At 42.6% G+C, this 21,176-nt stretch overlaps 1 protein-coding gene across 2 annotated transcripts in view; it reads left to right on the forward strand.

Moving 5' to 3' along the window:
- Nucleotides 1-19,930, forward strand: part of LOC126161289 (uncharacterized) — a 121,324-nt gene extending 101,394 nt beyond the window's left edge. For both annotated transcript variants that reach the window (XM_049917031.1, XM_049917040.1), the window contains exons 5-7: nucleotides 361-521; nucleotides 14,964-15,164; nucleotides 18,779-19,930. In XM_049917031.1, the coding sequence (XP_049772988.1) occupies nucleotides 361-521; nucleotides 14,964-15,164; nucleotides 18,779-19,048 (632 nt within the window). In that variant the 3' untranslated portion in view covers nucleotides 19,049-19,930. The remainder of the gene's footprint in view (nucleotides 1-360; nucleotides 522-14,963; nucleotides 15,165-18,778) is intronic.
- The last annotated feature ends 1,246 nt before the right edge of the window (nucleotides 19,931-21,176 follow it).

The raw sequence follows: 21,176 nt of genomic DNA on the forward strand, positions 1-21,176 counted from the left end.
ACGGTGAAATCTTCCTCTGTAGTTTTGTATTCACGTACTATTTTTCTGCGTTATAGACTTTAGCTCAATTCCAATGTTTCGACACACAACATTTCACGGCGTCATTTCAATGGTTTGTGATTTATGCAAAGCAGTGTACAATGTCACCTTGAAATTTTTGTGTGGGATATTCTTTTCGTAATACAGATTTGCGTGTTTTTGCCTGTAGCAGTAGCATTCGTTCTGTACTGTCCCCTTGTTTTGCAAGTAGATTCTTGGAAAAGCCATAATTTTTGTGATTTTAGAAAAAGAATTAGCGTAGTTCTTAAACTTGTCGTAACACATGAAATAAGTTAAACACGCATGTTGGATATGCACTAGCACCAGGGCAACCGTGCGTGAACGTGTCGGTACTACCGGCCGTCATGAACGTCTCGCTGGGAAACATCACCGTGAACCCAGCAAACATCACTGTGCTGCCCGCCAACATCAGCTTCACGCCGCACATCACTGTCGTCGTGAACACGTCGCCCGTCTCACAGGTGAGCAGTCTGACACTCTTCTTGCTTTGCTTGTTAGCTGCGCCTCATAAATGCCTCTCTGGATCTCTGCTTTAACCGATACGTCTTGGTTCTGGGACTACCCAAGACGACCAGCAACCCTAGTCCCTCTTCTGGTGGGCACTGGCGCGCTGATGCTCGATAAGGAAGTAGTCAGTCTGAATGCCGTTGATGGAGGACATTTTCATCAACCCCTCCCCTCCAACTCCCCCCTACCCCTCCGACTGGGCCAGGAATTGGGTAGAGTTTCTTACTTACTAATTTAGATTATGACCTCGCTCAAGATTTCGCACATTTCATACATGTCCATATAACACAAACAACCACAAAACTATCCAAACATTCACCCCAGTGCTCCGCACGACAAAGATTTATAAATGATTACACTGAGTAAAGAAAACAAATCCTGATGGTCAGATCTTCTGAGTTATTCCTCATTAAATTTCTTCAACACTAGACAACCTTCAGAATTTCACTGAGGTCTAGGGAAATCTAGAAGACCTCAGGAGAAGGGTCGAGAAACCAACGCCGAAGAAATCTGAAGAGTGGTAGGACGTCGCCAAAAGACTGGACCACCCGTAGTAAAGGCCACTACAGTCTGATAACTCATATAAGACGAATCCTACCTCGCATTTCAACATTCTCTCGTAACATATTTGAAAATGGGCCACAGATTTTGTATTTGACGAAGATTTTCAGCGGTCGACCCATATGAAATAAATATTTAAGGGGCATGTAATATTTAACTTTCACTGTTCACTAAAGTAACACCCATACGTGAACATCGGTATGTAATATTAAAGAAATGAATAAAACTATTGACGATGACGATAATTGACTGAGACATATATCTGTTTAAAATTTTAAAGAACGTAACAACCAGTCGCGGAAACATAATTTATTTATCTTGTTGCAAATCGATGTCGACTGATTCAGTCATCATCGGTGCTAAAACAAATGGAAGAGACAGGGCATAAACAACAACCGCACTAAAAAACGAAAAAAATGGCAATGACAGATAGTTACATCAATTACAACATATACAGATGTCTGAAATTAAAATTCAGATTCACAACATACCATTTTTCTAGCCGATACACGCCATAAGTAGAAGTACTGTCCTTGGCAGATTTGTATCATGAAGTGACACATCATAGATCAACACTACAACAAGACAACATGAGGTGGCGCCACGTTGAAATAAGCGCCCTCTATGTAAAATACAAAAGTAATGTAAAATACATAACGTTACAAAAAAATTATACAGTGATGGTAATTGATAATACCAATTTAAGTAATTACAACAAGTGAAAATGTCTAAACGTTGTTTGTCAGAAGATAATAATACATTAAATACATACGTCAAAACTACGATCGTCAAAATTCTGAGAAGAGATAAACTCGCTAAAAATATGATTCCATTCACACAAATTTAGGAAATGAAACTCATTTGTCACAATGACGAAACCGAATAGCGGTATCAATGGCCATCTGCCGTTCTACATACGAACTACAAGTGCATCAAAAGGCACATTTATGTTACTTCCAGTAGATGACGCTATGTTACTGAATGCATAAATCCAAAGTTGACAGAGTTCAGGTAAAAATTACGATACGAGAAAAACAATCGTATGACTTGAGTAATGCGATTAACAAAGTGTTGCGCATATAAAGAACCGTATATGTGGATAACGACTTTAGATCTACTATGCTAACTGTAGCCTCATGAACCATTACCTTTTTATTTTACATGGAGGGCATTTACTGCAACGTGCCGCCACCTCATGTCGTCTTGTTGTAGTGTTGACCTATGACGTGTCACTTCATGAGAGAAATCTGCCAAGGACAGTAGTTCTATTTATGGCACGTATTAGTTAGAAAAATGGTATGCTATGACTCTGAATTTTAATTTCAGACATCTGTATATGTTGTAATTGATGTAACTATGTTTTATTGTTAATTTTTTCGTTTGTTAGTGCAGATGTTGTTTATACCCTGTCTCCTGTATTTGTTTTAGCACCGATGATGACTGATATCACTAGAAATCGATTTGCAACAAGATAAATAAATTATGTTTCCGCGACTGGTTGCTGCATTCTTTATAACTTTATATTCCACGGTCGCTGCATAGAAACGGAACCCTATGGAGCCCAACATTCAAAAATATATGTGTTTCTTCAAGGCAGACCCCGGTACCCATAGTAACAGCGTTGAAAGCAAACGTGGACAAAAAGTGAGCTCCAGTGTCAAGATGAAAGATTAGGTTGCTACGCCCCGCCAAGTTTCTTTGGGTAGCCTACGACCCAATACGTATCTGATTTTGGATCTATGCCTAATCATGATTGAATTCAATCGAATCCTCCGTGGCTCCCGGTCTTTTCCAAATATATTTTCTCGTCTTGTAATTTCTGAATAGTGTACTCGCTGTTCCAACTGAATTAGTCTTTCTCGTCTTTCATTCCTACTTCCTAGCACATATTCTCCCGTAATTACGTTCTACTCCTTCCGTTACTACAGCTTTACCATCACCAGATTTTTTAAGCAATCCAGTAAATAGGACATCAACAGCTAAAATAATTATACATACTGAAAGGAACTCTCAAAGAAATTAAAGTATAGTGAGATGTTGAATTGCGGGTAAAATTTATTGCGAGTCCAATTTTCCGAATTTGCTGTTCATTATAGTCGCTCAGAAAGTGGTAGAACCGGTTTCGTACCGTGCAGGTACCTACTTAGGGATTTTTAAGGTCTAACGTCCCACGCTATCTAAATGGCTTAATGTGTGTTCCAAGGTATAATGAGGAACACTGACGCAACCACAACGGTAGCCAACCTTAATAAAGCCAGTTGTCACTAATAATTTACGTTCCGAGAGCACCAGATGCACATATGGTAACATGAAAACGTCTAGACTGTTGACCATGTTAAAATTGAAATGGCAGCGGTGAATACACCGGCGTCCACGTCTCCCATTTTGAAAACATATCCACATCCACAAAGGTGGTGGTCCAGAAAGTGATGCTCTCTACCTGTGGGTGCGCGCGCAATGAATGGACACTGATTCCGCGTGGTAGTAGGAATTGGCTTGCTGGATTAAAGGATGACTTAGACTCCGCGGCGAGAATGCCGAGACCAGGTAACAGTGGAACACTGAACGAGTGATCTGCTTTTTCCTGGTCTCCACATGTCCTGGATGTTCATTCTGCATACACATGTACAGTATCACTTTCTGTAACACATCTATCGTTATTGAAGATAGGCCATATATGTGTTGCTTGGTACACACTTGTGTACAGGTCTCTGAGCGACTACAGTAAAACAGATAATGCGGTAAATTTGACTCTCAATCAATTTTACCTGCATTTCAACATCTCAGCAAATTTCAGTTTGTTTAAGTGTTCCTGACAACATGTATGATTTCTTTCTACCTACCGAATACACATTCAATGTGCTCATATACTTTCTTTTCCTACTTATCTTCTGCTGTCGATATCGGCAAGTATATCTGAATATTGTCGTTGGCAGTGGGTTTCTGTCGATTTTGACAATAATACTATCTTCGATATTTTCACAGTACCTTACTCTAGAGCTACCTTCTTACACACGACGAATCCTTCTCACGTTAAACCAGACTGTTTCTTTTTTTGTTGCTGTTACTCTCTATTCGTCTGATCAGAAATCTTTATCGTGTTTCCATTTCACTTCAGCGACGTCGGAAATGTATAGACTGAATTTTTGTATTTCCCTTGTCATATTATGTGGCTTCTCTGTCACATTCATACTTCCGCCACTTCTCAATCTGAGTCGTAGAATGTTATTCTTTCGTTCGGTTTTCAATTTTTTTCCTTCGTAACCACCTTCCGGAGATACGAATGGGGAGGTAATGTGGAATCTTCTGTCCGTGGAGAGGCCGTCCCCATTTTTTTTTTGTTGCCTTGGGACAATAATTTTGTGTCATAAACCTAGTGATTTCCATTGCCTTGTCGAGCCTCACGCAACTGGTCACTGCTGATTCTTCCACCTTTTAGGAGCAATGCCCTACGCCAAGGGCAAGTGGGTCCTCTGAACCTCTAATCGCTCCTCTGCCCTCTTTGCCAAGGATATTGGTTGAATTAGGGTTACGCCTGATACAGGAAGTCTTCGTACGCCATTGCTGATGATTTTGATTGAAAATCTAAGCAGTGATGGGAATCAAACATGGAAAGGAAATCTGTTCCTCGTAAGGCAGAGACACAACCCCTGAACCACAATGATCCTTCGTTTTTGCCACAATCATATTCGCAAGCAGTCCGTACATATAGGAAGTATTGTAATTGATAGGGAAAACTGACACGCGTGATAATATACTATGAAAGAATCAAAAACATTCCAGTAAACATGGCTCCTCAAACAAGCCACGTGTTGCATGGTGTTGAAATGTGGTTACGAGCCTCCACTGACTATAATACGAAATACATTCCGAGTTTGTACAATTTCAACTGAAGTGTAACCTTATCGATTAACATCACGTTTAATTTCACTCTTATTTCGTCTAGGGTCTGTCATAGCAAGAAATACAATTGCACTTCAACAAGTTACATGTTACAATTTCTGTAATACTTGTACCTGTTAAAGAAGTCGTCCCACACGTCGACCATGATGAAATTCTGAAATTATCTCGTAAGCAACCCGTATGCGGGACCATTGTTTAGTGTAATTTTCTTGTTTTTATGATGGTCTATCCGTATCAGTTTTCTGTGATAAACCTGTACTGAAGCTTCGCTTCTTAAACAGAGCATCTAATTGGGTATACAGTAACAAGTTCTCCGGAAGGAACTTAGCCGGCAGAACCAAATAAATAATCTGGAGTCGGATGTGACGAACATTCGAATAATGTCTCAGTATGGAAATTCGACTTCGAGCTCGAAAACTCTTGCTCTTCTGCTAGAAGAAGGATAGAAGCAATACTGTTGCCAGGTCTGTTGGCCAGACTGACCTATGGATGATGAAAATAGTACATTTTTATCACAACAAAAATCAACTGGTAGAGTTAAAACTTCCATTAGATATGACGCCGCGCCCAGATCTTACTTTGCTGACCCCCTGCTTCAGAGATACCATTGTTTTGCAGTTGTACAGAAGAAGGACCCATCGTTTCACAGATACTCTAGTTGGCTTCGACGTGCAATACATCGAAAAGTTACCTAATGTACACCTTATTTTTACGTTTGGTATTAGTTAACTATTATCGGTAACGTGAGTCAAGTCAAAGAATCAATTTTCCACACTAATTTCCTCCTTATTACTCCAATTTCTGTAGCAAATTTTCTCAGCGCCATGCACATGTCCACCGCCGAATCCGAGAGGTAGTCCTAAAGGGTTAATTATCACCTCCAAAAAAAAAAAAAAATTCCTTAAATAACTATTTTGTTTAAAACTTCCATGCAAATTAAAACTATGTGCCGGACCGGGCTCGAATCCAGGGCCTTTACTTTACACGGAAAAGTGGTCTACCAGTTAAGCTACACTCCTGGAAATGGAAAAAAGAACACATTGACAACCGGTGTGTCAGACCCACCATACTTGCTCCGGACACTGCGAGAGGGCTGTACAAGCAATGATCACACGCACGGCACAGCGGACACACCAGGAACCGCGATGTTGGCCGTCGAATGGCGCTAGCTGCGCAACATTTGTGCACCGCCGCCGTCAGTGTCAGCCAGTTTGCCGTGGCATACGGAGCTCCGTCGCAGTCTTTAACACTGGTAGCATGCCGCGACAGCGTGGACGTGAACCGTATGTGCAGTTGACGGACTTTGAGCGAGGGCGTATAGTGGGCATGCGGAAGGCCGGGTGGACGTACCGCCGAATTGCTCAACACGTGGGGCGTGAGGTCTCCACAGTACATCGATGTTGTCGCCAGTGGTCGACGGAAGGTGCACGTGCCCGTCGACCTGGGACCGGACCGGAGCGACGCACGGATGCACGCCAAGACCGTAGGATCCTACGCAGTGCCGTAGGGGACCGCACCGCCACTTCCCAGCAAATTAGGGACACTGTTGCTCCTGGGGTATCGGCGAGGGCCATTCGCAACCGTCTCCATGAAGCTGGGCTACGGTCCAGCACACCGTTAGGCCGTCTTCCGTTCACGCCCCAACATCGTGCAGCCCGCCTCCAGTGGTGTCGCGACAGGCGTGAATGGAGGGACGAATGGAGACGTGTCGTCTTCAGCGATGAGAGTCGCTTCTGCCTTGGTGCCAATGATGGTCGTATGCGTGTTTGGCGCCGTGCAGGTGAGCGCCACAATCAGGACTGCATACGACCGAGGCACACAGGGCCAACACCCGGCATCATGGTGTGGGGAGCGATCTCCTACACTGGCCGTACACCACTGGTGATCGTCGAGGGGACACTGAATAGTGCACGGTACATCCAAACCGTCATCGAACCCATCGTTCTACCATTCCTAGACCGGCAAGGGAACTTGCTGTTCCAACAGGACAATGCACGTCCGCATGTATCCCGTGCCACCCAACGTGCTCTAGAAGGTGTAAGTCAACTACCCTGGCCAGCAAGATCTCCGGATCTGTCCCCCATTGAGCATGTTTGGGACTGGATGAAGCGTCGTCTCACGCGGTCTGCACGTCCAGCACGAACGCTGGTCCAACTGAGGCGCCAGGTGGAAATGGCATGGCAAGCCGTTCCACAGGACTACATCCAGCATCTCTACGATCGTCTCCATGGGAGAATAGCAGCCTGCATTGCTGCGAAAGGTGGATATACACTGTACTAGTGCCGACATTGTGCATGCTCTGTTGCCTGTGTCTATGTGCCTGTGGTTCTGTCAGTGTGATCATGTGATGTATCTGACCCCAGGAATGTGTCAATAAAGTTTCCCCTTCCTGGGACAATGAATTCACGGTGTTCTTATTTCAATTTCCAGGAGTGTATTAACGACCGGTCCCCATAGCTTTACTCCCCGCCGTACCCCACGGTCTTCAGGAAGGATGGGCAGTCGTAGTCGCGTAGCTCACTGGCTAGATTCCTTACCCAAGAAAGGCACAGGTCGTAGGTTAGAGTCCCGCTTCGAAGTATTTACCCTCGGTATGTTGGGGAAAATATATAAGTTTAATTCCGGAGGTATGCATAAAACATCATCCGAAATTGTACTACACTTATTCTCTGAAAATTATTTCGAGCAGTTAGTTCATGAGCCCACGCGAATAGTAAACGGTTGTGAAAACAAGCTTGAACGCTTAGCAACAAATAATCTTGAGTTAACAACCTGCGTCATAAAGGATACAGGGATTAGTGAACACAACACTGTCGTAGTGAGACTGAATATTGTAACCCCCCATATCCGCCAAAAATAAACGAAAAATATACCTCTTCAAAAAAGCAGATAAAAGTTCACTTGACGTCTTCCTGAGAGACAATTTCCACTCCATCCAAATTAATAATATTAGACCAGATGTGGCTTCACTTCAAAGAAATAGTATCGGCAGCAACTGAGAGATTTATACCAAATAAATTAACAAACAGCGGAGATGGTCCTCCTTTGTATACAAAACAAATTTAAACAGTCGCAAAATCCCCAAGAGTGGCGATCTTTTACAGAAGCTCGAAATTTAGCGCGGACTTTTATGCGATTTGCCTATAACAGTTTCCACAACGAAACTTTGCCTCGAAACCTGACAGAAAATCCAAAGAGATTCTGGTCGTATGTGAAGTATGTTAGCGGCAACACACAATCAATGCCTTCTCTGCGCGATAGCAATGGAGATACTATCGAAGACAGTGCTACCAATGCAGACTTACTAAACACAGCCTTCCGAAATGCCTTCACAAAAGAATGCGCAGTAAATCTTCCAGAATTCGAATCAAGAAAAGCTGCCAACATGAGTAACGTAGAAGTAAAGTCCTCGGAGTAGTGAAGCAACTTAGATCACTTGATAAAAGCAAGTCTTCTGGTCCAGACTGTATACCACTTAGGTTCCTTTCTGAGTATGCTGATGCAATAGCTCCATACTTAACAATCATATACAACCGTACGCTCGACGAAAGATCCGTACCCAAAGGCTGGAAAGTTGCACAGGTCACACCAATATTCAAGAAAGGTAGTAGGAGTAATCCACTTAATCACAGGCACATATCATTAACGTCGATATGCAGCATTCTGGAACATGTATTGTGTTCGAACATTATGAATTACCTCGAAGAAAACGGTCTATTGACACACAGTCAACATCGATTTAGAAAACATCGCTCTTTATTCGCATGAAGTGTTGAGCGCTATTGACAAGGTATTTCAGATTGATTCCGTATTTCTGGATTTCCGGAAGGCTTTTGACACTATACCACACACGCGACTTGTAGTGAAATTGCAGGCTTACGGAATATCGTCTCAGTTATGTGACTGGATTTCTGATTTCCTGTCACAGAGGTCACAGTTCGTAGTAAATGATGGAATGTCATCGAGTAAAACAGAAGTGATTTCTGGCCTTCCCCAAGGTAGCGTTATGGGCCCTTTGCTGTTCGTTATGTATATAAACGATTTGAGAGACAATCCGAGCAGCCGTCTTAGGTTGTTTGCAGATGACGCTGCTGTTTATCGATTAATAAAGCCATCAGAAGATCAAAACAAATTGCAAAACGATTTAGCAAACATATCTGAATGGTGCGAAAATTGGCAGTTGACCCTAAATAACGATAAGTGTGAGGTCATCCACATGAGTGCTACAAGGAATCCGTTAAAATTCAGTTACATGAAAAATCAGTCAAACCTAAAGGCCGTAAATTCAACTAAATACATAGGAATTACAATTACGAATAACTTACATGGGAAGGAACACATAGAAAATGTTGTTGGGAAGACTAACCAAAGACTGCGTTTTATTGGCAGGACACACAGAAAACAGATCTACTAAGGAAACTGCCTACACTAAGCTCCTCTTTTAGAATACTGCTGCTCGGTGGGGCATCCTTACTAGATAGGATTGACGGAGTTCATCAAAAAAGTTCAAAGAAGGGCAGCACGTTTTGTATTATTGCGAAATGTGGGAGAGAGTGTCACAGAAATGATACAAGTTTTGGGCTGGACATCATCAAAACAAAGGCATTTTTCGTTGCGATGGAATCTTCTCACGAAATTCCGATCACCAACTTTCTCCTCCGAATACGAAAATATTTTGTTGACGCCGACCTACATAGGGAGGAACGATAACCGCGAGAAAATAAGGGAAATCGGAGCTCGTAGGGAAAGATATATGTGTTCGTTCTTTCCGTGCGCTATACGAGAATGGAATAACAGTTAATTGTGAAGGTGGTTCGATGAACCCTCTTCCAGGCGCTTAAATGTGATTTGCAGAGTTTCCATGTAGCACTACGCAACATCTGTTATATGATCTTCTCCAGCTGCTTATCAGAACGAATAAAACCTCTAATAACAAATATAACTGGAGAACACCAAGGAGGTTTTCAAGCAGGACGATCAACCACGGACCAGATTTTTATCCTAAAACTGGTCTGTGAAGAAATGTACGAATACTGCCAAGACATACATCTCCTGTTTGTAGACTTCAAGAAGGCTTACAACAGTACACATAAACATAGACTGATTAGAATTATGACAGAGTTTGGTATGCCAAAGAAATTGGTGACTGGTAGAGGTATGCCAAAATGACACAAAACTTAAGGTTAAGGTAGGCAATAAAGTGACCGAAAGCTTCCAAATTGTAACAGTATTAAGCCAAGGAGATGGGCTATCACCTTTCCTCTTGAGAGGGTAATGAGGGATTTCAACAAAGAAAACTTCCATACCATTCAAATTGGCAATGAACACATTGCATATCTGGCCTATGCACACGATATGGCACTATTAGCATGCACACAAGAAGATCTGACAAGAAGTATCCTCACCTTGGAGTTACTGGCAGCAATGATCGGTCTTCAAATTATCTCTGAGAAGACTGAGTATATGACCATAGTAAGAAAGATCCAAGACTCTTAAGATGTAATTGTGAACCACACCTGGTATAAACTTGTGAAAAAGTTCAAATATCTTGGATCAATTTTTACTGAAGTAACATCAACTGAGGCAGGGGTAAAAGCACGACTGCAGGCGGAAAACAGATACCATTACTCTCTAGACCCAATATTAAAATATAGAACTATCAACAACCAAAACTACGATTGTATAAGACATTAATAATGCCAGTAGTACTTTATGGTTCTCAAACACGTAGCACTTGAAAAGAAGACCTTAACCGACTGCTTATATGTGAAAGGAAGGTCTTCAGGAAAATATCTGGACCATTCCGAGATCTTACTACTGGAGGATGGAGAAGACGCCATAACATAGAATTAGAAGAGCTGTACAAGGAGCCTAACATCTTGGGAGTGATGAGAAGCAAAAGACTGCAATGGGCTGGACATTTAGTTAGAATGGAGGCAACAAGGTGGCCCAAAATTGCAATGGACTGGATCCCATTAGGCAGCAGACCAGTGGGAATACCTAGAAAGAGGTGGATCGATGGAGCGAAAGAAGACTTGTTGCAGCTGGGAGTCACGGAAAACTGGAGACACATGGCAGAAGACAGAGACAGATGGAGAGCTCTAACTGTGCTGGCGCGCGGTCCCCTGGGCCTGATCGAGTGAATGATGATGAATGATGAATGCAGAGTATCCATGTAGATGTAGATGTAGATACTTCATAGTAGAAATTCATTTCGGAATTTTTTTCTTGTTTGAAGGCAGTGAATGTCTTCAATCACGGCACACAGTGAAATACTCGCACTACACTAATGTAAAAAAAAAGAAAAAAATAACGCCGTCTATAGCTGTAGCTGAATTTTCTGCGGTACTGATGACTTATTTTGCCATCTGGTCTGGCTCAGTATTTCCACTGAGGCCGAAAACCAATTGCTACTCGATAGACCACGTTATCAGCGGCCTGCATCATTTTCTCTTGTCTTCCCGAGCGGCTTCACTCGAAGGTGTTACGCAGGAATTTCAGTGTTCAGTGATACTGCAAAATTGTACATGTAACTAAACAAAAAAATTTACATTACTTAAAACTTCCAGACTATTAGGCCGTGATCGTTGTATAAAACTTTCCCCTAAAGTTTCCTCTCCGACGACGATAAAATGGAGAACGGCAACCAGAACTCTAGCGAGCACCACAGTCCATCACGTGACGTCGGCTACGACATTATCGCTACTAACGCCAACATTCCCTGCGTTGCAATGTTGACATCCAACGTTTATCTAATTTAACACCTTCCTCTTTTCTGTTAAATGTATTATGATGTTCATAAATCTCAGTAGGCTCTATATACGTAACCGCATGATAATGTGATGTTTTCGATATGACACTCGTCTCAGTGAATTTTATTTCATGATCAGCCTCTTGGTAAAAATGTTTTACTACGGCCAATTTATCAGTGTGTTCCAGGCAGCAATTCTTCTTTTGTTCAACCAGACGGGTGTTAACACTTCTTCTCGTGCTACCAATATAAATCAGTCCGCAACTACAAGGAATTTTACACACACCCGGTGTAGCCAAAGGATGTCGTATATTTTGCCAATCTTAAATATTATTTTATCTTCCTGGTGGATGAAGGTAGCGTCCACAACGTACTTGCTCAACACTTCCCCAATGCTTTCTGGAATCGTACTGATGAATGTAACCAGAACTTCCCCTTTGGGAGGCCGCCGTTCCTCATCGGTCCTGATTCTACTCATAAAGCGAAATGCTCTGTCAATCTCCTTGTTAGAATAACAGTTCTTTTTGAAAGTCGATGGTAGATGTTCAAGTTCATCTTTTAAGTAAATCGATTCACAAATTTTGTGCACCGTATCTACCAAGGTTTTAATCACCCCTCTTTTTTGTCTGGGGCGGTGGTTAAAATCATTATACAGGTAACGGTCAGTATGCGTGGCTTTTCTGTATACTCTATGGCCCAACGTCCCGTCTCGTAGCTTGATAACAACACATCCAAGAAATTCCGTCTTCACAGTTTATTATATTTTCGGAGTGAGACTGTTGAGATGTACCAGGAAGGCATCCAGTTCCTCTTCGGCCTGTATGCATACTAAAAAAAGTATCATCGACATAGAGGAAACACTTGGATGGTCTTTTCCTGCAGTCTGAAGCGCCTGCTGCTCGAAGTTCGCCATAAACAAATTGGCATCAGCCGGACTAAGAGGACTGCCCACAGCCACTCCATCAGTGTATTCATAAAAATTATTATCGTATTGAAAGTGGATCATGTTGAGGCAGTGTCAACTCCACAATAATCAAAAATATCATCTATAGATGAGATAGCTTCATTAAATGGAATCATCGTAAAAACGACGCAACATCAAATCTAACAAGGATATCACCTTCTCCCACGTGCATTTCTTTTAATTTATCAGCGAATTTCCATCAACAAAAGGTTGCAACAATGAGGCAAGGTGTTAGCTAATTCGTGGATGGGAGACTCTGTAGCACTCACAACAAGTCTCAAAAGAATCTATGGTTTGTGTACCTTAGGTAATTCATTCTAACAAGGAGATCGAGCACTTCGCCCTAGGGAGAGAATAAGGACCGATGAGAAACTACGGTAATCACTACGATTACAGATCGGACTGGGAAAGTGGTGAGCAAGTAAGGTGTGGAAACTACATTCAGATCCTCCAGGAGGATTAAAGAATGTTTCTGATCGGCAAAAGATGTACGACATCCTTCGTCTATACCGGATGTATATAAAATTCCTTGTAGTTGTGGAGTGGTCTCAACTGGAACCAGAAAAACAAGTGTTAACATCCGTCTCGTTGAATACATACTTATAAATCGATCGTACCGGAACATCTTTACCAAGAGGGTGATCGTGAAATAAAATTCACCTCGACGAGTGCCATATCGAAAACATCACATTATTATGTGCGTGTGTATAGAGACGCTACTGAGATTTATGAACAACATAATAATTTTAAAAGGAAAGAGGAATGTGTTAAGGCCGGCTGGAGTGGCCGTGCGGTTCTAGGCGCTACAGTCGCAGGTTCGAATCCTACCTCGGGCATGGATGTGTGTGATGTCCTTAGGTTAGTTAGGTTTAATTAGTTCTAAGTTCTAGGCGACTGATGACCTCAGAAGTTAAGTCGCATAGTGCTCAGAGCCATTTGAACCATTTGAATGTGTTAAGCCAGATAGAATTTTTATGTCGACATTGCAGCGTAAGAAGATCTATTACTTTTAATCGAGAATGTTGGCATTACTAGCGATAATCTCGTATCCGACATCACGTGATTGACTGTGATCTCCTCAATATTGTGCGCTCCGTCGAGTTCTAGTTGCACTTCGCCATTCTAGCTCTGAAAATCCTCCCGCAGTCGCAGAGGAAACGTCAGGAGAAAGTTTTATACATGGACCACAGCCTAACGGCCATGAAGTTTGTAAGTAGGCTGTTTAGGTTTTTACGTTGGTAACTCCACATAGCGAACTGTATGAAAATCACTGAATGTGCTGTGTGCAGTCTGTGGCTGATTTTCATTGTTGGAATACTTGTTATTGTCGTGTTGGGCAGTTGGATGTGAACAGCGCGTAGCGTTGCGCAGTTGGAGGTGAGCCGACTGCAGTGGTGGATGTGGGAAGAGAGATGGCAGAATTTTGAGAGCGGATGATCTGGACGTGTGTCCTTCAGAAAGAGTAAATTTGTAATACAGGATACCATGAACTGATATATATATATATATATATATATATATATATATATGTGTGTGTGTGTGTGATGACTTTTGAACATTATTAACGTAAATAAATTGTTGGTTCTCCATCAAAATCTTTCATTTTATAGCTATGCCTATCAGTAGTTAGTGCCTTCAGTAGTTAGGATCGTTTGTTTAGCTGGCAGTATTGGCGCTCGCTGTATTTCATTAGTTCGAGTAACGAAGATTTTTGAGAGGTGAGTGATTCATGAAAGGTATAGGTTATTGTTAGTCAGGGCCATTCTTTTGTAGGGATTATTGGAAGTCAGATTGCATTGCTCTAAAAATATTGTGTGTCAGTTTAGTGTTGATCAGAGTAAGTAAAGAGAGAAATGTCTGAGTGCGTTCAGGTTTCCTCAGATGTTTGAAAATCAAATAACGTAGAGGTTTACCAGCACAGTCATTCATAATTTTCCAAAGGGGACATTTCAAATTTCAAGTGATGTCAGTACCAGCTACGAAAGCTTACATTTATTCTCTGGTGGTGACAATTAAATCTTTATGACTACGGCTCGTCTCTTATGCTAATGGCAGTGCTATGCTGTTTTTATCTCAGCATTACTCACTATTGCTTAATAAACACTAAGCGTAACTAATGTTTTGACAAAGATCTCCAGCCTTGAAAGGATACGAGCTGTAGTGTGTGGTGCGAGTGGTGAGAGGAGGATTGACAGGTTGTGGGGTGTCTGGGCGCAGGTGTATCCATACCAGTACGCGGGCAACGTGACGCTGAACCTCGAGCAGCAGCAGCGACTGCCGGGGCTCAACTGCACGGGCGGCCGGCGCCGCTGCTGCCGCGTCGTCATGGCTCCGCCCTACCCCTGCCCGCCAGGCCCGGCCTGCCCGCCCATCGTGAGGTTTGGATGCGGCCAACAGTGCTCGTCCATCGTCCAACAGGTGCGTACTCCTCATCCACTGCTGCCACTCACGTGCTGTCTGAGGAATCCACGGCCTTGCAAATCCAACTACTTCAAAGTGTCTGACCAGTATTCCGCTCCCCTACCACGACACCGGTCTCCTTTTTCCTACTTCCGTGAGCAGTCGCCCCATCTGAGGTTACCTCCTGAACTGACCCATATTCTCACTGCCATTCAGTGATACCCCACTGAATTTATGTAATACACTACTGGCCATTAAAATTGCTACACCAAGAAGACATGCAGATGATAAACGGGTATTCATTGGACAAATATATTATACTAGAACTGATATGTAATTACATTTTCAAGCAATTTGGGTGCATAAATCCTGACAAATCAGTACCCAGAACAAACACTTCTGGCTGTAATAACGGCCTTGATACGCCTGGGCAAAGAGTAGAACAGAGCTTGGATGGCGTGTACAGGTACAGCTGCCCATGCAGCTTCAACACGATAACACAGTGCATCAAGAGTAGTGACTGGCGTAGTGTGACCAGCCAGTTGCTCGGCCACCAGACGTTATCAGTTGGTAAGTGATATGGAGAATCTGCTGGCCAGTGCAGCAGTCAAACATTTTCTGTATCCAGAAAAGCCCGTACAGGACCTGCAACATGCGGTCGTGCATTATCCTGCTGAAATATAGGGCTTCACAGGGGTGTTGTGTGATGTCCTTAGGTTATTTAGGTTTAAGTAGTTCTAAGTTCTAGGGGACTGATGACCATAGATGTTAAGTCCCATAGTGCTCAGAGCCATTTGAACCTTTTTTTTTTTTTTGTTTCACAGGGAACGAATGAGCCACTGGTCGTAACACATCTGAAATGTAACGTACACTGTTCAAAGTGCCGTCAATGCTAACAAGAGGTGACCGAGGCGTGTAGCCAATGGCACCCCGTACCATCACGCCGGGTGATACGCCAGTATGGCGATGACGAATACACGCTTCCAATGTGCGTTCACCGCGATGTCGCCAAACACGGATGCGACCATCATGATGCTGTAAACAAAACCTGGATTCATCCCAAAAAATGACGTTTTGCCATTCGTGCACCTAGGTTCGTCCTTGCGTACACCATCGCAGGCGCTCCTGTCTGTGATGCAGCGTCAAGGGTAACCGCAGCCATGGTCTCCGAGCTGATAGTCCATGCTACTGCAAACGTCGTCGAACTGTTCGTGTAGATGGTTGTTGTCTTGCAAACGTCCCCATCTGTTGACTCAGGGATCGAGACGTGGCTGCACGATCCGTTACAGCCATGCGGATAAGATGCTGGTCATCTCGACTGCTAGTGATACGAGGCCGTTGGGATCCAGCACGGCGTTCCGTGTCACCCTACTGAACCCACCGATTCCATATTGTGCTAACAGCCATTGGATCACGACAAACACGAGTAGCAATGTCGCGATACGATAAACTGCAATCGCGATAGGCTACAATCCGACCTTTATCAAAGTTGGAAACGTGATGGTACCCATTTATCCTCCTTACACGAGGCATCACAACAACGTTTCACCAGGCAACTCCGGTCAACTGCCGTTTGTGTATGAGAAATCGGTTGGAAACATTCTCATGTCAGCACTCTGTAGGTGTCGCCACCGGCGCCAATGTTGTGTGAATGTTCGGAAAAGCTAATCACAGCATCTTCTACCTGTCGGTTAAATTTCGCGTCATTAGCACGTCATCTTCGTGGTGTAGCAATTTTAATGGCCAGTAGTGTATTTTGCGTAGATGTTCCTCCATCAAATAAAAACTCCATTCCAAAAGATGGAGGCGGATGGCCCATAACCCAGAAACGATGATGCTTGTCTCAGCACCAACTTTCATAGGCCACTTTAGATGTCTTTTAACATCGTCACTACGTTCACTGATGAAATTCACAGAGTTCTCATTTTGTATCAATATAACATGATTGTTTCTCTCCATTTGTTTTGTTTTGTTATATTTATTAACAGTGTAGCCCAACAGTTTGTCATTTCGCTATACACTGAATGAATAATTATCGAATTTAAATAAAAATAAGGAAACAATCTACTATTACCGTGTCGACTCATTTCAAAAATCAATATCGATTATTATCTCACACGCGATAAAGTTGTACAGATCACTTCGACTGGAGAAATAACTAGTATTTTGCGGATCTGAACTCTTTTTCCTGTTTTTGTTCTTGTACAAGTTGTAGCAGTAGCTGTGATCTTTTTAGCTATCTTCAACAATCCTGCCGGTTTCAAAGTAACAGTGTAGCGTCACTTTCGTTCTCTGTTTCTAGACACAGTCGCTGGACAGAGAAATTGCGACCTGTCTTTTAGCTAAAGTTGCCAATAGCTGTTAACAGTGGGCATCCCTCTAGCGGTTATGAGACCGCGTGGTTCGTCGACCGAGAGCCGCTGGCGAGGAGAGACATTTGGGCACACCAGTGGAGTGGAGGTGCACCCATTGTGTGAGATTACTGGGGAGGCTGCTCATGTCCTTGTGGGTATCTCAAGGTGCTGCCTGAATGCTTTCATGGGATCTTTTGTTTCTTTCCATTTGTTGTAGCATATGTATTGCTTCCTGTTACTGTACAAATTGCTGATTCTGTTGGGTGGTTCTGAGATGTTTTCTCAGTGTGATGAGTCAGCGCTAGACGCATTGCATATCAACTAAATATTGTCGCGAGGCTTTCTTTTTTCATCTATACAGCGCAGGATATATTTTGTCTGTTTGTTCTGATGCTAGAATGCAGTGAAGTTATAAGGTTGGAATTCAAGCAACTACATTCTCCGAAATCCACGATTTTAAAACACATTTTATACATATCCGGAACGGGGAATAACTCCGCTTACCTTTACATGAGGCTGTCTGTAGAGACAGCCTTCATACTGCTGGACTGTGATGTCATGTGAGAGAGGTGCCTGTGTGTTTTAACTCATGCACTACCGGATGGCGCAACGGCTAGCATACTACTGCTGATACTACCGTCCTACTGACCAGGTACGTCTACGCACCACGTCTGCATGCCCATATGTTTCCGCCAGCACACAACCAGCAAGTGCTGTGGTTATCCTACTATTACTACTTGGTCTATTACTAACTGGCGGCCTATGTGTATGTTCCCACATGTTTTAACACGTGTACTACCAGCCAGTGCTGTGGCCAGCCTACTACGACTACTATCTAGTCTACTACTACTACTACCTGGTCGACTACATGTGTATGTGTACGTGCGTGTGTATTTCAGCTGGTGTACCACCACCTGTCACCCGAGTCGGCCTGCTACTGCTACTCGTCCACCACTATCGGCAAATGTCTTTGTATGAGTCTGTACGCTTCAGCCAGTGTCCTACCAGCCAGTGCTGCGATCAGCCTACTGCTACTGCCCTGTCTGCTGCCATGGGCCAGTTTACATGTAAATGCCTGTACTTTTCATCCTGTGTTCTACCTTCTGGCACCATACTCAGCCTGCTAGTACTGCGTGGTCTACTACAATCGGCAAGTGTATTTGTATGTGCCCGTATGTTTTAGCCACTGTTCTACCAGCGATTGCCACGACCAGCCTGCTGCTATTGCGCAGTCTACTCCAATGGGCCAGTTTACACGTAAATACATTTGTGTTTCAGAACATGTACTACCTCCAGGCGCCACGGCAGCCCTACTACTACCCGTACTACTACTACCGGCCAGTATACATGTATGTACCACAGACGCCACAGTACTTCTGCAGTTCCGGCTGTATGCCCCTACCTACCTGGCCGTTCGCCCGCTGCTTCGACACAATGCCTTATGGTGCAGGCGGAATGCCCTCTCTTCCACAGTACGGTCCTTTTCAACCGGGACCTGACGCAGCCGCTGCCGCTGCCCCTGCAGCAGCCACCAACACGCAAGGCTAGCACCTGAAAAGTACGCCGCAGTTCGGAGCTTGCTGGACGTGACCTTAGCAAGCACTCACTTCAGTTACCAGCAACAGCATGCACTTTGAAGAGAACGAAAATTTTGTGGCAGTAGCTCAGAAGTTATGCAACAGTCTCTTGTGGTTGACACACTATCATTTTCACATTGTTCTTTTAAAAGCTACTGACTTGTTAGTTTTATGAAGACGTGGAGAAAAATATTGTCATGAAAAACAGACATCTCAAGGCTATCTATCACATTTTTATTTTAGGAAGGTTATCGATTTTACGCTTCCGACTAAACATTAATAAAAACAATCAGGGGAAGAAAAAAGAATTTTGCAAGCCCCCATCTAATGAAAGCAAATATAACGCCTCCTTTCTTTATAATAATGATAAAAAAATATACAATTATTTTAAACAGTACTCGAAACAGAGGTGAACTTAATATCCATCTACGACGAACATGAACTTTATTCGTCCCGCAGGCGAAATACTACCACGACACAAAAGGAACGAATCTGAAATTATTGCTACTGATGTATCTGGCGTGGCGTAAAAATTGTGCTCGAGTAGTATTAATTTGCGATCCTATACTTGGTCTCTACGCTGGGACAATTTGTCTCAAAATCTATAGCCACTAATACTGCATCACGGAAATGACACATAGGAATGTTTTAAGGAGAATGGAATGAAGCGTGTGAATGCAAATAAATCTAACTCTGAAGTCGACTGCAAGTGAAGTGATGCATTTGGAAGGTTAACAGATTCGTAATATCAGACTCGGTCGTCATAATATTCACATTTCTTCCACAGGAGCGGAAAAGTGTAGTATACTGCTCGTCCACTGCCACTAAGCTGACAGTTTCTGATAAGACTCGTCATAGTCAAGTGGAGAAACAGAAGGCCACTAATATTCTGCAACGAACACATTTTACGATTTTTGAAGAAATTCGTCTATTCCTGTAAAAGTAATTTAGTCTTCAGTGTTGCTAAACAGTTGTTATTGTTAGACGTGTGCATAGTCTTTTTCAGTAAGTTAAACGAAACTTTCTTTTTGTAATATATTAAGGATTTAATTATGCAAAAGTGTAAAATATATTTTTTCTTCATATATGAAAGCAACACAAAGTTAAGAGGCATAAATGACGAAGATTAGACTGCATCATATGTACAGTACCACGTTTCTCTCTGGACATGTTTAATCCACTACATGATATGAGAAACGTGCTTGTCTTTGGATGGACACTGATACCAAACACCTGCAGGTGTAGAAATTAATGAAAATTACCTGAAAAAATTGGTATTTGAACAGGCGAAGAGTAGTTACAAAGAGTAACTGTCTCAAAAATTAATCATATGTTTCAACTATGAAAATATTTTTAATAAATACACACAAATAAAGTTTGGGAGTAGGAAGCTTTTTCAAGGCGGTATTCAATTCATTTATTCTCGCACATCACTGAAAGCAATATAACTACTACTGCAACTACTACTCTCTAAAAAGAACTGTTCTTCCACGTTACAAAACTTATAGTTAAAAATGTATACTAAGTCTATAGAAACTGCAAGTCAGAAATAATGATCCGAAGGAAGTCAAATTCAGAGAATGTGTATAAGAGCGTACCGGCAACAGGTGAGTACAACATTCTGAAGCGGCACATTCATGGAGGGAATTTTAGAATATAACTGACTGAATTACCTCGATGTAGCTGAAGTCATGGCAGTAAGTCATGGAGGAGCAGCCCTGCGACTATGATGTAGATCGAGACCACTTCTTTTATCATTGCTGAAAGAGTCGTTTGAAGTGAACCAACCACTTGTCGTTCAGCAAATTATATGTCACACGTGTCGGGCGTAGCCGACTTTCAGAATTTCTGCCAAACAAAATACAGAGTCATGAGAGAATAAGTGTATAGTATAATGATCACTCAGAGTAACGATCAAAAAAGTTTTACAAAAACTTTCAACAGTAAAGATCTTCATACAGAGTATAGCGTCACATATGGTCGTCCTCACCATCAATAATCAAGTAACGGGAGTTGCCGTTGCAAAATATAACTATAAAAAAATTGCCCCTAGGTGGCTTGGTCAAATGACAATAATAGCCTTAATAACATTCTCAGCG

The sequence above is a fragment of the Schistocerca cancellata genome, chromosome 1 (genome assembly GCF_023864275.1).
Source record: "Schistocerca cancellata isolate TAMUIC-IGC-003103 chromosome 1, iqSchCanc2.1, whole genome shotgun sequence".
In the NCBI taxonomy this organism is placed as follows: Eukaryota; Metazoa; Arthropoda; class Insecta; order Orthoptera; family Acrididae; genus Schistocerca; species Schistocerca cancellata.